Source organism: Thermobia domestica, chromosome 9 (genome assembly GCF_964235325.1).
Source record: "Thermobia domestica chromosome 9, izTheDome1.hap1.1, whole genome shotgun sequence".
NCBI lineage: Eukaryota > Metazoa > Arthropoda > Insecta > Zygentoma > Lepismatidae > Thermobia > Thermobia domestica.
Window position 1 is genome coordinate 27,150,478 of NC_137462.1, and position 17,052 is coordinate 27,167,529.

At 33.6% G+C, this 17,052-nt stretch overlaps 1 protein-coding gene across 2 annotated transcripts in view; it reads right to left on the bottom strand.

Moving 5' to 3' along the window:
- Nucleotides 1-1,062: 1,062 nt before the first annotated feature.
- Nucleotides 1,063-17,052, bottom strand: part of LOC145694500 (SEC14-like protein 2) — a 146,314-nt gene continuing 130,324 nt past the window's right edge. For both annotated transcript variants that reach the window (XM_081770803.1, XM_081770804.1), the window contains exons 7-10: nt 15,396-15,595; nt 6,901-7,052; nt 5,325-5,476; nt 1,063-2,365 (exon numbers count right to left, since the gene is read on the bottom strand). In XM_081770803.1, coding sequence (XP_081626929.1) covers nt 2,244-2,365; nt 5,325-5,476; nt 6,901-7,052; nt 15,396-15,595 — 626 coding nt within the window. In that variant the 3' untranslated portion in view covers nt 1,063-2,243. The remainder of the gene's footprint in view (nt 2,366-5,324; nt 5,477-6,900; nt 7,053-15,395; nt 15,596-17,052) is intronic.

The window sequence follows — 17,052 nt, forward strand, 5'->3', positions numbered from 1 at the left end:
CTATTCCGAGAATTTTTAACATCATGTGACGTCTCATCTGTAACTTCAACCATTGCACAAGTACTACATTTTTTTTTTCTGAATTGAAAAAAAAATGAAATATTTCAGTTTAACTTCCCGCGGTTATACCCTTTCGGCTAAGGGAGACGATGATTAAAGCAAGTGAATGATGACGGAAGAATAGGTGGAGTGAGAAAGTGGGAGGAAAAGGTAGTACTCCGAGAAAACCTACGCACACATGTTATCCAGCACAAACTTACTTAGCCGGGGATCGAACCAGCGACCCCACGCACCTGAGGTAAGCGCTCTACCACTGAGCTTTCTGAATTGTGGTTCAAATCCCACCTTCAACAGCAAATCCCTTTCCATATAGTCTTTATGCTCAAAAGAAACGTTAAGCTCCAACTTGAAAATAAGGTAATGTGAACCTCGTGCTAGAGGTCTGCACGAGCCGGAATTTTTAGCCCAGTCCCGGCCCGGCCCGGCCCGGCCCGTGAATTTATAATGTGAGACCCGATCCGAGTCAGATATATGCTTTAGCATTTAGGCCTGAGCCCGGCCCAAGCTCGTGTGATAATCAAATGAGCCCGAAGTACAGAAACTTAATAATTAACGCAAAATTGTATTTTTATTTACAGCAATAAGAGGTTTAATTTTGCAGTTGTACTTTAAAAGTTCTCCAGAAAATATTATATATATCGTTGCACAATATATTTAGAAAGTTAGACCCGAGAAATATGATTGTATATTTAAAAATTTACGGGTCGATCCTGGTCAGGGCCCAAAGTGACATATGCTTTGTAGGCCATTCAGGTCTGCGGGTTCGGCCTGAGTCCGTACAGACCTCTACCTCGTAGTTATATAATTACTATACGAACCATCGGTGCAAAAGACCCGGGTCCGACACCCTGTGGTAGCTCATGTGACTCGGATCCCACGTCTCATATAGCCTCGGCACTGAAACGGACTCGAAACTTCAATCGAATCAAAAAACCTGTAAGATAATGTGAGGGAATACACAGAATAAATTGATTCTCTGAAAAAATACGTAAAATAAACTTATTATGTCAACAACATTTATTAAAAGGACGAATTACAGCAACATGTTCAATTCAAAATACACAAACAGACATATAGTAGTAATAAAAATAAATTTCAAGTATAGTTTTCTGAATAAATAGATCTTTTTTCGTCTTTTACCTTAGCTACACCGACTGAACTATAGGAGTACAAAACGGTAACTAAATGAAAATGATTAATCGAATTTCTACAAAAATAAAATTGATATCTAACACATCCTGTAATTTATAGGAGAATATTTCAATTGTACTAATCACTAGGTACAAAGAAACCTGTTTTGATTTCATAGATCATACGTAACTTACAAAATTGCCTAATTAAGCAGACGCAACAGATCATACAAATATAACTCCTTTATAATATTCTTTTTATAACAATTAATATTATATTTCCGCATTTCATAATCAATATGAAACAAGTATCCCAAAAAACTGATTATTATAAAAATTGTTTACAAACTTAATTTTCTATCTTGAAAAGAACCTGTAATACAAAATATATATATAGTAAACAAATCTATTTTCTAATGTCTTATACGTATTTGATTACAACAAACTAGGCCTACAGTAAATTTAACAGCGAACATATATTGTGTCTGTAATACTCGTTTTACTGGCAAGATTTGTTAACGGAAGCCTTACGCATCCCAAATTTTGCACCCAAGAGATACATATATTCCTCTACAGAGAAGAGAGAAACAATTTAGCACCAAAAACAAACTATTTCGTTTCGTATAACGAACTTGACTCCTGTCGAACATACGTACACATACACACACACATATATACACACCTTATCTTTCATTTAATCACATTCGCTCGCACATTCACTAGCATTTTAATTCAATCATCAACAAAACAAAACAATCATGGACGTATTCAAGAGAGTTTAAATGGTCCCAGATTTTTCTTTCTATAAAAAAAAATTGATATGTACAAATTGATTTTAAAAGCAACAAAAATTTTATATGGAATACTGAAGGAGAAATCATTATATTATGTCTGCTTAAAGCTCTGAAGTATAACTGACCGTCTCTTATTCCAGTCTTTTTTCTTCCTTTTTCTATTGAAATGTAAATTTGTACGGGACCAAAACAAAATTATAATAAACTTTTCTTCTTCTTTCGTTTACTTCCAACCATTGTTGGTTCCTGTGTCATGATATCATTCCTCAGACAAAACTAGTTCTTGATTTATCAATTTATCCACTGGAGGGAGAATTTCAATGCTATAGTGAACTGTCTTGCTGCGAAGATAACTGTAGCTGTTGTCGAACACCACAGTATCTGAAATGATAACAACAAGGTAATAATGCCCAAATTTCGTCTCCATAAACAATGTTATTTACTAATAACTTTTCAAATAACAGTGACAAAACACAATTTTACAGTAGAAATACACACAATGAAAGACCGGAAGCAATTTTAGTTGGACATTGACAATATTTAAACGTACAATTCAGCATGAACTTGATGAAACGACGATATTTAAACGTACAATTCAGCATGAACTTGATGAAACGACGATATTTAAACGTACAATTCAGCATGAACTTGATGAAAGAACGATATTTAAACGTACAATTCAGCATGAACTTGATGAAACGACGATATTTAAACGTACAATTCAGCATGAACTTGATGAAACGACGATATTTAAACGTACAATTCAGCATGAACTTGAAACTGAGGAATAAATCCAGTTATACCCTAAGCAGTCGCAATATTCGATATCGTAGCCTCTAAACTAAGAAGCAAGAACACTATTCTTCCACTCATATCTGCTCAGTAAGGACCAAAGTCAATGGGCAGTGGAATAATAAGGGGGTTTTGTGAATAATTGCACCGTTTTTTGTGTTCGTTCTCCCACAGAAAAATACAGATTAGATTTTAAAAAGAAAACAATTTGTAATGTTTAATTGAAACCGTTTTAAATTACCTACGTAACACTTAAAATATCTTGTTTACTTTCATTAAAATAGTGTTGTCAGTAACTGAACTAAAAAGCAAAAAAATTCTTGCGGTCAGTGACTAAACTTGAAAAATAAGCAGTCCATTCTGTCAGTTCCTCTAGACTTGAAGCAAGACAGGGAAACAGAACTGTCTTTGACAGTAACTATAAACTTGAAAGAAAACCTGTTCTTTTTGTTTAAACTTTAAAATCATTTAGTTAAAATGTTCTGAAAATTAGCAATAAAACAGTGAGAATTAAAAATGAGTGTGTTTCTGAACTGAAAAATCAAAATAAAATGAAATTAAAGATTTAAGTTTTACATCTCACTGTTATACCGGCTAGGCTAAAGGAGACGATGATGATGAGAAATAAATGTAATGGTGGAATGAATAAAGTAGGAGGAAATGGGAGAATCCCGAGAAAACCCACGCACAGTGTGTTTGTCTACCTCTACCACAAGAGTTCTATTTTTGTAGTAGGGTGTTAAGGAACTAAACATATCGTCATCCCTTCTTTTAAAAGCCCCATTGCGTCCGCAACTAGCAAATCTTGTTATATTAAGGAACGCAAAACTTCTCTAATTAGTTACCGATTATTATTATTATTATTATTATTATTATTATTATTATTATTATTATTATTATTATTATTATTATTATTATTATTTCGTGGCTTCTTTAGTCATTCTATCGATATTTTGATGTGTAAAAAAAATTAATTCGGGATTCTTACACGAATACAAGCTATTTCCAAAATCTACCATTATGTACAGCGTTTCCTCCACATATAGTATTTTTAATCCTTATAAGTATCAAGTTTCTATTGAAGTGTCTCGATTATCAAGAGTAAGTTAACTCTTATTTAATTTAACATAAGTGAAACATTCTGATTTCGAAAGAGGAAATATCTGTCATAACTATGAATTCTTTCAACCGCTAAAAGTATTTTATAAGAATGAATTAATTTTTTAATTACCTCGTTGTATATTACATGTTCTTAAAACAATATCCAGGTACATATTAGCGATATTGATGATTCACACATTTGAACACGCCCCCTAAGCTTACAGCAAGAAAATCTTAATGAGAATAGGAAAACAAATTTCTTAACCATCTCGAGAATATTTGGAATTAAATGAAATTTAAAAATCGCTTAGTTGCAAGTTTGCAGGTTTGCTTATATGCAGTATTTTACAAGTTTTTACTACAAAAATATACACGAAAACGAAAATTACAATACAAAACTGCGGAAGACTGATTATCTCCATTCTTTTCATTTCTAACACCATATTATATTTCTTATAAAGATATACTACATAAAAGAAAGGTTTCAATAAATTAGAATATAAACTATAAAGCGTAATCCGGTTGTCGCCCTTTTATTTCAAGTTAATTCTTTGCAAACCATTTGGTGTAAGATACCGCGTTAAGTATTAGCGTTGTGAACAGATAAGAATAACTTCTAACGCACATGCTTTTCCAATACCCCTCTAACATTGTCTAATTATATTGAACCTCCAAGTTCATGACGTGTTTCCGCCGAACTCTCTCGAGTTTATTTTATGCTTAAAGTCTATTTTATGTTAAAAGAAAAATTAGTGTACTTTAATAATTAAATTTATTAAATTGGTAAAAAGAATGTTTAAGTAAGGTTTATTTTGCATGCATTATTGAAGGTATTTATCATACATCATGTTCACCACTTGGAAAATAAATTAATGTATTACCCGTTCCATGACTTGCTTTGTTACCTATATTATTATTTATCAAATTGTACATAGATACTGGAGATAACAAATCCCGAAGAACACATATGCTTACTATATAAGGCAACACGTGGACATGGACATTCATATGAACTTTGTCAAACTAGGTTTGCAACGAAAGTTTGTGATATTGATCTACCAAATTATCTAACTACTTACCAGAACACTAAAACTAATATCGTAGATAAAATGTCGCTTTCTAAGGTAGAGTTTAAAAAATGTCTTATTAACAATAGCTTCTACAGTATTCAGGAAGCTTTAAATGGCAAGGGATTTGATTGAAATTGTATGCAAACATTTCTTAGCACATATCATTGTATTAGATCAAATTTATCTAATTGTGATAATGTAATTATGATGTATATATATATATTTGTATTTTAAAAATATCAATGTAATTCGACATTTGTCAATTATGTACACCAAGACTAATTATTATTTTTATTTATTTATTTATTTATTTATTTATTTATTTATTTATTTATTTAAGTACAAATCTTAAAATGGTAAGAAATGGAGGGACTTACATGTTGCTGCCTCTTCACACACTGCAGTTCCATCCTCCACAACAACCTGACTGTTGACTCTTTCCAGTGGTTTAACTTCCTTCTCTTTCCCGCTGTCGTCTCTGCAGTAAATGCCAAACTTTATGTCGTTCCTTTCCGTCTGAAACTCCCACCTAAAGAACATCACAAATAAAACGCATAAAATATTTGCAGGTACCACAAAACCAACACAAAGAAGTATGAAAAGCCCGTGTCTACATTGGCTGTCATAGAACTACAAACTTTACCAAGTAAGGAAACTGAGACGCATTCTCCTTAGACATTTAAAAATTAATAAAAGAAATAAGGATAAAAGTTAGTAACTAAATATGAAGAATATTACATAGCGAACACAATAAATATTAATCCATAAAAAAGGAATTCTTCAGCTGACCAGTCGACAGCAAAAACGTTTCCGGTAACGAACGTAGAATCTTTGCAACAACTTGACTTAAATTAATCATTTTATTCCGAAGTTATTGGCACATGAAAACCTAACAGTTGAAAAGATTTTTTTTTTCTATGATCGAATAGACAAAGAAATTACTTAACTAGAAATTTCGCAAGTGAACAAGAAATAGAGAAAATTAAACTGTTAACTTAATTCTAAAATAGACGCGTTGGTAAAAGCAGAAATAACCCCAATTCTTTAGTTCAAAAAATTAAATAAACAAAGTGTGTGTTTGCAGAAAAAAAAATCAGTGTGGCAACAGAATTACTTTACAGAAAACAAAAAGTAAATCAAAAGGAGTGTTCAAAAATAACAACAACTCAGTGTAGCAACGTTTATTACTTCTATAACAAACAAAAATTAAATAAACGTGATTGAGTTTCTGGCAAAAAGATCTATTGTCAACAGACCCAGCATATAGCCTTACACCTCGCGTCGTCATATTTTTACCTTTTCGGACCATCAAAAAACACTTTACTGGTCAATGTTTCCGCAGTGACCGTAAGATCATCATAGACGCACATCGATGGTTTAGCGCCCAACCGAAAGAATTCTACCCTACGGGTATTGAAAACTTTGTATCATGTTGAGACATATGCAATAACAAAATGATAAATTACAAAAAAAAAAAAAAAAAAAAAAAAAAAAAAAAGCAGCTTGGAGGAAATTAGTGTTAAGATTTTTCGAACATTATTCTCTGCAAAGTCTTGGTATTAGATTGCAACATTTATAGTTGACCATAGAACATATTTCAATTTTCTTACGTGCCAACTTTGTCCCTCAGTGCATATATATATAATATTTCGGTTTGGTTTGTTTGGTTGTGTGTCTTACATCTTTGAAGAGGGTTCCCTATCACTTAATACTTCAATATGATAGTCACATTTAGCTGTTAACATGGACGAAAAATATTCTTCCCTATAATATAAAGCTCTCTAAGTAGCATATTTCACTCTAAATATGTGTTCTATTCCATTCTTGCAAATAATATTTTTACTGTATTCATGTGAAAAGTACTTTTGCCATCTGCACTCAGTTGTCATACAAACGAAAACATAACCATTTAGCCAAAATCTAAAGTAGAGAAAATAAAATCTTATTCCTTACTTGATAATGGATTTTGGTTCCAGGACAAAATAATCGAGTTTCAGCCTATCTCCCTTTTTAATGACTGCCGTAGACATATGTTCGTTAAATTCCTTGCTTCTCTCACTGTTCATATAGAAATAAGACTTTGGTACTTTGCCACCTTGACAGATCTGGAAAATAAAGAAATGGATAAAATAAAACTATACACACCAAATAATAACACAACATTTTAGTAATGATGAGGACTCAGTCTAAACTGAAATTTATATATGGAAATATAAGGAGAGGGACGAAAGTTAACACATGAAGTTGTTATCGTTGTACCAGGCACGTAGCCAGGGGGAATCCCCTCCTTCGAGACCAGAAATGAAAAAGTTAAGGAAGTATGAAACAAAATGAAATGAGAAAAAGAAGGATCAGCGTTAAAAAATTTAAAAAAAAAAAGAAAAAAAAACTACAGGAAGATTTTGGTTACTCTTTCTTATGAGGAGATTTGTATTACTTGCAATACATGATGACGAGGTGAGCGAGATATCCTGGAGGGAATATGAAATTTCTAGAAAAGTTACAGAATTCTTAGAATTTCTGCTACTAGTCAGGGAGATTTCAAGCTTCCGAAAGCTAGTGCCGTTGAGAAATAGCGTGGACATTTTTTATCATAATTTTTCGTCATCGCATCCTTGCAAAATCAAACATATTATTTCAAAAACAATTTTCTACTGCTCCTTTAACCTGTCATTTGGAACAGACAATAGTTAACGGAATAATAAAAACATGGAAAAGGAGTTCTATTAGCATTTGATTCAACAGAAAAGGGAACGCAGATATTGTAAAATATTTTACAAGACATTATTGAGCATGTACTTTTTATAATAGTGAATATGTACTTTTCATAATAGTTGAGATCATAATGAAAGAAAAATTGTTATATTTGAAACAAAGAAAGGATCGTAGATATTGTAAAATCTTTTTCAATACTTTTTTTTATTCTTTTATTACTCGAGATTTCTTCATAGTTTGTTATTAAAATACTTACCAACATATCCTCATTTTATTGTCCTAACAAATCAATATATGGTGATAGTAAAGTAGTTTACATTGATCAAGCTCCTGAGCCTTCAGAATTTCATATCATCCCCCCCCCCCCCCCCGTTACGAAATCCTGGCTAAACGAACCAATATATGTTCCAGTAAAATAGTTTAGAATGATCGAGCCCCTGATGTGATGATCACAGTACTTCATGTCACGGACTCCCCCCCCCCCCTTTCACGATATCCTGGCTACGTACCTGGCTGTATTAAGATCACATTTAGCAGTGCGAGTCAGTCTTGGATATCACAGTTTCACAGATAGTGTGCTTCGTACTGACCAAAGAGATGTGAACAGTATGCGGCTGAATAAAGAAGAGAAAGTTGCATTACGACGACGTGTGTATCTTCTTGGACAACCACAGGTGGTTAAAGTTGTCAGAAAAAGAAAGAAAAAAAAAACTTTTTACGTTACATGATATATACTATCATAAAACGCAATCAAAATGGTCTCCCGCTTCTAAACTTGTCAAGGTGTGGCCATTCTGGCAAACTGAGACACAGTGACAAGAGGGAACTGAAGAAACTTGCACAAAATCATGTTAGGACAAATGGTCAGAAACTGGGTGGCAAATTTCGTCTCATTAGTACGTGAGACGTATATTACAACATGACGTCCACCTGGGCGCTTTACACCTACTTTTCTGTTTTTAAAATTTTCTCCCTATATGATAAAGTATTCAGCGAAAACTTACGGTATATTTATTTTTAGCATGCCATTATATTTTCCCAATTATATATACTAGTTGTAAGGTCTAAGCGTTCGGTCCTCTGTACAGGTAAAGATCGTATTTAATTAAGAGCTCTAATTCTTTATTGTCCTAATAATAAACACAGCCAAGCATGTGTTTAGTATCATCTTTATCCATTTTCAAAAGATTAAATTGAAACAATATAGTTCAAGTTACAATTAAATAAACACATATGTTACTGCAGAAATAGACATAAAGGTTAATGCTGAAATCTATATATGGCTAAGAGCCTTGCCCTATGTTGAAATAATTAAACTGAAACTGTTTTCGTAATAACCAAGGTATGATATGATTCAATTTAAGAAGCGAGATCGAGAAAATATAGTGTGATAGTCTATACCTTTTATTTTGTTATTATTATTATTATTATTATTATTATTATTATTATTATTATTATTCCGATTGTTGTTTGTGCTAGATAAATATATATATATATATATATATATATATATATATATATATATATATATATATATATATATATTTCGATTTGTGCGTGGCTTGCGCTACATTACAGGTTGCAACACTAAACCAAAAATGCTCCAACTCTATTGATTTGATTATTGCTTTCTTCCATTGATAGCCTTTAAAAGAATACTTTTTTATTTTGTCGAAAACTATGTATACCTTTTCCAATAATTTCCTTAGTTTTTGTTTTCAACCAATGGAAAATGTGTACGGTTTCAAAAAAAAATCATGATACAAGTGGATGAATAGTAACTAGCATTATCACAGCGTCTTCGACGATATAAAGAATCCAACATGATTTGCAAGTAGAGTCACCTGCTTTATAGAGAGAGAGAGAGAGAGAGAGAGCGAGAGAGAGAGAGAGAGAGAGAGAGAGAGAGAGAGAGAGAGAGAGAAAAGTACTCGTGAAACTGACATCATTTAACACTCCACCGAAATATAGTCACTGTTTTGTCGTTGCACATGCCAGTGAGGAAAAAGTCTAGCTTTTCACAATAACCATTTTTATTTTCATTTTACTTTTTCCCAATTTTAATTTTTATATTATCTTTTATCAATTAACAGGAACTAGTATTATTAGGGGCAACGATTGTTTCTTAAATTTATTACTTTTATTTTATTTTATTTTTTATGATTGGATTTCTTGTAGAAGAGTTGGTCTTTCCTTCAAAATAGTGTTCACGTCAATACAAGAAACTACTAGTACACTACGCAAATACGAGCCAAAAGAAGGAACGCTTTTTTCGGAAAAACTGATATTTTGGCAGCCAATTTGCATTTCTCTCGGGACACTGGACGGCTCTGTGGGAAAAGGGACAATCCCGTCAAAAACGAGCCATATTTGCAAGTAATGTTTATGAATGATTTTGTTTAAAGGATGGGTGTTATGCTATACGTATTAAAGCAATATCTATTCCTGATAAAATTAGACTTGTTTGCTACTCCTGATGACATATAAACACTTTAACATATAAAGTAACACAAGCAGAACTTCTTGAAGACAAGGTTTTCAAGCACGCAATTCATTTTCTTTTCACGGCAAACATGATTTTTTTTGTATATATATATATATATAGCCTGCTAGCCAGTAGCGAGTACTTTTTTACATTTTGCTACTATAAACACTTTGAATGCAAAATGATCTGGCTAGTAGATATTTTGCTTGGCTAATACTTGCTAGCAAATTTATTCAAGACCTGTATGTTATATATATGAGATACAGATATAATTATATATATATATATATATATATATATATATATATATATATATATATATATATATATATATATATATATATATATATATATATATATATATATATATATATATGTATGTAGTAAATGTTTATTTTTGCTTAATATTTTGCTCAGCGTACCCTACTGAACATATACATTATAATGTCAAGCGCTTGGAGAACAATCTTATCAATAAACTCAAAGGTACTCACTTCTGATCCCCCAATTTCTTATAGATCATCCAAAAAAAAAAAAGTATTGAGCGTCGAATATTCGTTGACAACTGTCAATATTTTCAAGACCAAGGTAAGAAATTAGTGTACTTGGGTAGGGGTAGCAGCATGAAAGTTAAATGTTTACGTTCAAAAACATAACAGTGATCCACAGAATATTATATATATATATATATATATATATATATATATATATATATATATATATATTAAATATTTCTTCTTTTTCTTCTTCACTGGTCGTGCGCGACGATGAAGGTGTCAACGATGATATTCTAACTTCTGTCCAGATTACTCATGTCCAAATTAAATTTTAGTGCTCTCATTCGAATTGAAAAAAGCTTCACGTGTCTGTCTTTCTATCAAAGATGAAGACCTTTACATCATTTTTATTTTATCGATGTTATGCTTTGAGTCTTTCAGATGTTTTGAAAGGCCTGGTGTTGAGATATCATTGTATTTGGCATCCTGAATATGTTCCTTCATCCTAATGAATGTGTTCCTCTTTGTCATGCCTATGTAAGTATCTCAGCATGTGCACGAAATTTCATAGACATCTTGTTGGTGGATTAAAGCGGATTGATGAACACACTTTTATGACCTGTTAAGCTTTTCTCAGTGTTCTTTTGGGGGTACAAATGCTATATTAAAATTATGCTTTCTGAAAACTTTTCGGAATTTATTTTATTTATTACTTAATATTGCAAGTGTTTTGTGGAAAAAAAGATGTTTCTGGTTTTGAATGTAAAATTTAATTTCCGTATCTATTCTTACTTTGATCTTAAAAATGCTGACAGCTGTTAGTGAAAATCCGAGGAATTTTTAAGTATTTGGAGGCCAAAATTGAGTATCTTTGACTTTATTGATTTCAACATATAATATTATATATATATATTTATTGGGAGTCAGTACACCATACTATAATCTATAATCTATAAATTATTACCAAATTGTTGATATTCGATGTATAGGTTAATAATTTCGGATATGAGACATTGGGGGCGCGGTGGCTCAGGGGTAGAGCGTTCATCTCCGGTGCTTGGGGTCCGTGGTTCGATCCCAGTTCGCGCCGTGTGGACTTTGTGGTGGACAAACACCGTGCTCGTGGGTTTTCTTGGGGTTCTCCCGTTTCCTCCCACTTTCTTCATTCCATCATTTCATTCATTTCTCATCATCAGCATCTCCTTTAGCCTAACCGGCATAACCGTGAGACGTAAAAGTCAAAGATTTCGGATATGAAACAGCCATTTATACAAAAGCTGTACAAATCAATAACAATAACTTCTTATCGTTCTGATCAGCTTAGATACTTTAAATATCTACAAAACATTCCTGACCATATCATAAATAATTACTTTTTACCCCAACACTAATGGAATAAATTTTGCTACGTTGAAAAATAATACAATGCTCTATTAATATCGAAGTGAAAAGATTACGTTAAAGAATTAAGAATATAGTATACGATGAAGTGAATTATTCTGTTGAATGTGGATTAGGTTAATTTTGATATGCTTATACGACTGAGACGAATAATGATTATGTTATTTCCTACTTATTTTGATAGTAATATATGTCTACGACTACCTCATACTTCCATCTTTATCTGTTCCTGCTACTACTTTGTTCACTTTCCATGTACAAATTCATTTCTAGTATTAATTTCTGCGAATTTTTTTTTTTTTTTTTTTCAAAGCTTTCATATACACAGAAAAAGAATGTTGTCAAAAACATGTCAATAATGAATAAAAGTATTTCGGCAATGTCCTACGAACATAGTCTTCGTTCAGCTTTTAATATCTATTATTTATTGCGGTTTTTTGAGTACCCAAGTTGAATAACGTACCTGCTTTCTTCAATACCAAATTTTATAGAACCGTGCACACGGTATATGTGTTGCGAGCAAATCAACGGATGTATAATTACAAAGTGTTGAATGACAATAAATAGTACGTGAAGCAGCATAGAACGTATGTATGTGTGTGTGTGTGTAATAGACCAGACGACAGTACTGCAAAATGGTAGAGCCCTCCAATTTTCAGAAGGAAACAGTGAGTACTCGTTCAGTTGAAGCAAGTATTCAAAAGACTGCTAGTACAATAGTTGTATCGAGCTAAGTGGGTTTTGAGTTTAATGTTCCGTTGAGCAGCGACGCTATATGAGAAGGAATCTACTGATTAACGTGGAATCCGAACCACATGAGCTCCCGTCGGGAATCGAACCCGAGTCTCCCACGCCAAAGGCGCGTAAGCTAACCCTTTATCCACGAAGGGGCTGAATAGTTGTATCGAGCATTAGCGGTTCGTCAGTGAGGCCTGGCCTCACCTATATTTTTGGGCAAAACCAAATGAACTTTTACAATAAATTTCAAATTAAGTCAACATTTATATGTAATATTAGAAATAAAACTTATTTCAAATTATTAAATGTATAACACAAAACAGACTTCTTAAAATTCATTTACTTAAGTGTGGAAAATATTTGTAAAATATTACGGAATTTAATAGAAATTAAAGGCAAAAGTGAAAATTTATATTCTTTGGCATGATAACTTCAGTTTTAAAAATTCCAACCCTGTATTGAGGCCTGAAACAGACTTGGCCTCCTCAGCATCGAAGCACTGTTAATAACGAAAACACCCCTCTTGCAGTCTGAAAGGGGAGCGGGGGTAACCTAAGAGCAGTAGTCTTGGGTTAGGAATTACTTCAATGTTCTGCCTCAAGAGAGGCCAGTTGAAAATGTGCCTGCCACATACACTGAGCATGCTTGAACTAGAGAGTGATACTTGCCATACTCTCCGTTGTTTCCCAGATAACGGCATGGAATGTAGCAAATTGAATAAATTTAAACGTAAGCGTTGATTATATAGAAGTATTCAATTATATATGTTATTTCCTTCAAATTAACAATATTTAAACTTTTAGAACGTTTTACTGAGGAAGTATATTATTTCCTTTGAAGGACATTTTTAATATCTAGTTTCAAAATATATAGTGACCTATATTTAATTTCTAGTAAACATGCTAAAAATGTTGACGGTAAAAGCAAACAAACTATAACAGTAATACTGTGAAGCATATTTTTGTAGTAAGAGCGCGAAGATTGACGGATAGCAGGTGTAATATCGTGACTTTCTTCATGTTTTATCTTGTTTTCAAGCGATATTGTGCGTTTGTACGATATTTATATGCAGGGTATTTTTTGTGAGTTTGTGACAATGTATTAGAACGATGACTTTGTGCTGAATTAATGTGTAGAAAGGGAGGACATTAGTTCGTTTGATGTCATCGTTTCGGTATGATGAAGAAATCACACGATATGCAAGACGAAAGGATCGTCGCATCGATCTACTGTACATGTAAGGTAAGTTCATGTTTTAATATTTATGTTAGAAATTCAATGCATGTTTTCTCTACTTTACGACTTGAGCAACAGTGATTCAACGGTGAAGAAAGAAAGAAAAGAAAAAATAAAAGATTCTAACCCAATGATCGTTATCTTAAAAATAGTGTTATTTTTGTAACAAATTATAAGGAAATATAGATTAACGAATGACACTTCGTGTTCTACAGATATAACATGGCCAGTAGTGTCAATAACGCCTCTACAACGCGGGAAACCTCGACTTTTATGCCTTCCTAAAGTGATTGGTTTCATGCTATGCTTATTAGATTACTAGCAGCCCGAAAGTCGGGGGAAAATTCTGCAATGGGGGATGGGGGAGTATCACCGCCACTGAACACTACGGTTAGATTTTTTGTGCCTCATCTATTTATTTAGCCACGAGCCGCCCCTGGTATCGAGTTGAAAACCAACACTATCCAAGTTTATGATGACATAGAGAATTGGGGGAAAAATCCGACAACAGGAATAGTGGACGGAAAACTAGGCTTAAATAAAAGAGATCGCCTAACGTTGAAGAAGATTGTCAGAACCATAGAATTAATGCGGTAAAACTGACTGCAACATATCTGCTGTAATGAAGCAAAGTTAGGCAGCGACCAACTTAAAGAGATGACCAAATTAATGAACAGCAAGAGGGCTAACCAAGGTTTTATTATAAATTCATGACACTAATCCTTACGTTTTACTATACAGAAATAAATAAAAAGTGCTGAAGTGTGGTTTCTGCAACTTTGTCACCTAGAGACTATAAATATATGTAAGTATCTATGCTGAAATATTTGAATTATTTATACAGGATATTTGTAAATGATTTCAACAATTTCAACTTCTTATAATTTTATTTTATTAATTCTGCAAATTACTTAAAGTCTAAATTTAGTGGTAGTATCGGAATTGCATATCTCAAAGACATTGTGTACAAACCTCCTCTACCACAAGATGTCTATGAATTACAAGAGCGCATTGCTCCTACAGTGCAAATTGTTGATAAAAAAATATGCTAAAATGGGTCTGGAAGGAATTGGATTACCGAATTGATGTATACACGGTAATAAAGAGAGTCAACATCGAGCATTTGCAAGTTACCGTATTACAATTTTTACTACTAAAACTTAGTCCAGTTATAGTACGTATATGTAAAATTTTAAATAATCTGCACAATTGATAAAATAAATTATAAGATGAAACTGTTCAAATAATTTTGAAACACCCTGTATTGTTGTTACTCAATAAATTAAGTATACTTTTTTTTTTCTCTCTAACTTGAAGAACTCTCTTTTAAACGAACTGTTGTCAACACAGACAAATATTCCTGTAACAATACTTACTTTAGTTGCTAATCGCGTGTCTCCGTCTGGATCCTTCAGCGTTCCTCCGTAGACCTCCGGAAGTTGATCTGGATCAACCATTTCCAAGATGCTAGGAATAAATTTCTCCGGCTCATTTTTGAAGATCTTCAATTTGGATAAAGTATACTCGTGGAGGAATGGCTTTATTATTGCAAATGCGATTGCGAAAACCTTTGGTGCTGAAAATAATACAAATCAAAAAGAAAAATTAATGCTAAATATATATTTAATATTAAATGAGAAAGTTGAGTACAAATTATATGAGTTTAGGAGTAGAAAAGAGGGAAAAGGAGTGTTGTTGGCTTGCTAAGAGTAACAGGTTAAAAATTTATAGAGTAAATCAAGGAATTGTATGTGGAAAGTTTATTGATTTAGAAAAGTTTGTAAGGTTTCACGTGTTTCCACACCACGTGCTAGATGTAAATACTCTTCAGACGATAACCACGAAGAAGACGTCGTCCATCATCACCAACGATCGGCAAATGACGGAGATTAACGACAGCAGTCATTTTAGGATAAAAAAGGAGAGTACACCACGGAAGACATCAATCTCTCCCGACTGATCAAATCACCAACTCTCTAAGACGCCTGCTCATTGAGGGCACCTTAACCCCCTTTCTAAGACACCTAGTCATTCAGCAGGGTTTCTACTAGTCAGGAGAGTCAGAGAAGTCATAAAAAACTCAGGGAAAATGGTTCAGGTCAGGGAAGCTCAGGGAAAAAGACTCGAAATCAGGAAAAGTCAGGGAAACTTTATGAAATATATTTTTTCTAACTTTAATTGTACACCAATTTCAGCTTAGCCAACCATTATAATACCTATTTGTTTTTTATTGCTGTTTTTCTCGTCTATGGGTAGGTTATTAATGATCACAGTATGGGACGTTGCTCAGATTTTTATGGGAGGTAAGTAGAATGTATGTACGAGCAATTGATTACCAAGGAATAAGGAATAATTTTATTCCTTATTTATATGTCAACGTCATATGACATCTGTCATGAAAGTCAGGGAACTTCCTGCCGAAGGTCAGGGAAAAGTCAGGGAAATAGATTTCTCCAGATCAGTATGAACCTATTGAGAGTTCCTTAACATCCTCCCTCTCTAAGACGCATGGTGACTGAGAGGCACCCATTCAACCAAACCCTAAGACGCATGGTGACTGAGATGCAGCCATTCAACCAAGCCCTAAGACGCATGGTGACTAAGACGCACCCATTCAACCAAGCCCTAAGACGCATGGTCACTGAGAGGCACCCATTCAACCAAGCCCTAAGACGCATCGTCACTGAGTGGCACCCATTCAACCAAGCCCTAAGACGCATGGTCACTGAGTGGCACCCATTCAACCAAGCCCTAAGACGCATCGTCACTGAGTGGCACCCATTCAACCAAGCCCTAAGACGCATGGTCACTGAGAGGCACCCATTCAACCAAGCCCTAAGACGCATCGTCACTGAGTGGCACCCATTCAACCAAGCCCTAAGACGCATGATCACTGAGAGGCACCCATTCAACCAAGCCCTAAGACGCATCGTCACTGAGTGGCACCCATTCAACCAAGCCCTAAGACGCATGATCACTGAGAGGCACCCATTCAACCAAGCCCTAAGACGCATCATCACTGAGTGGCACCCA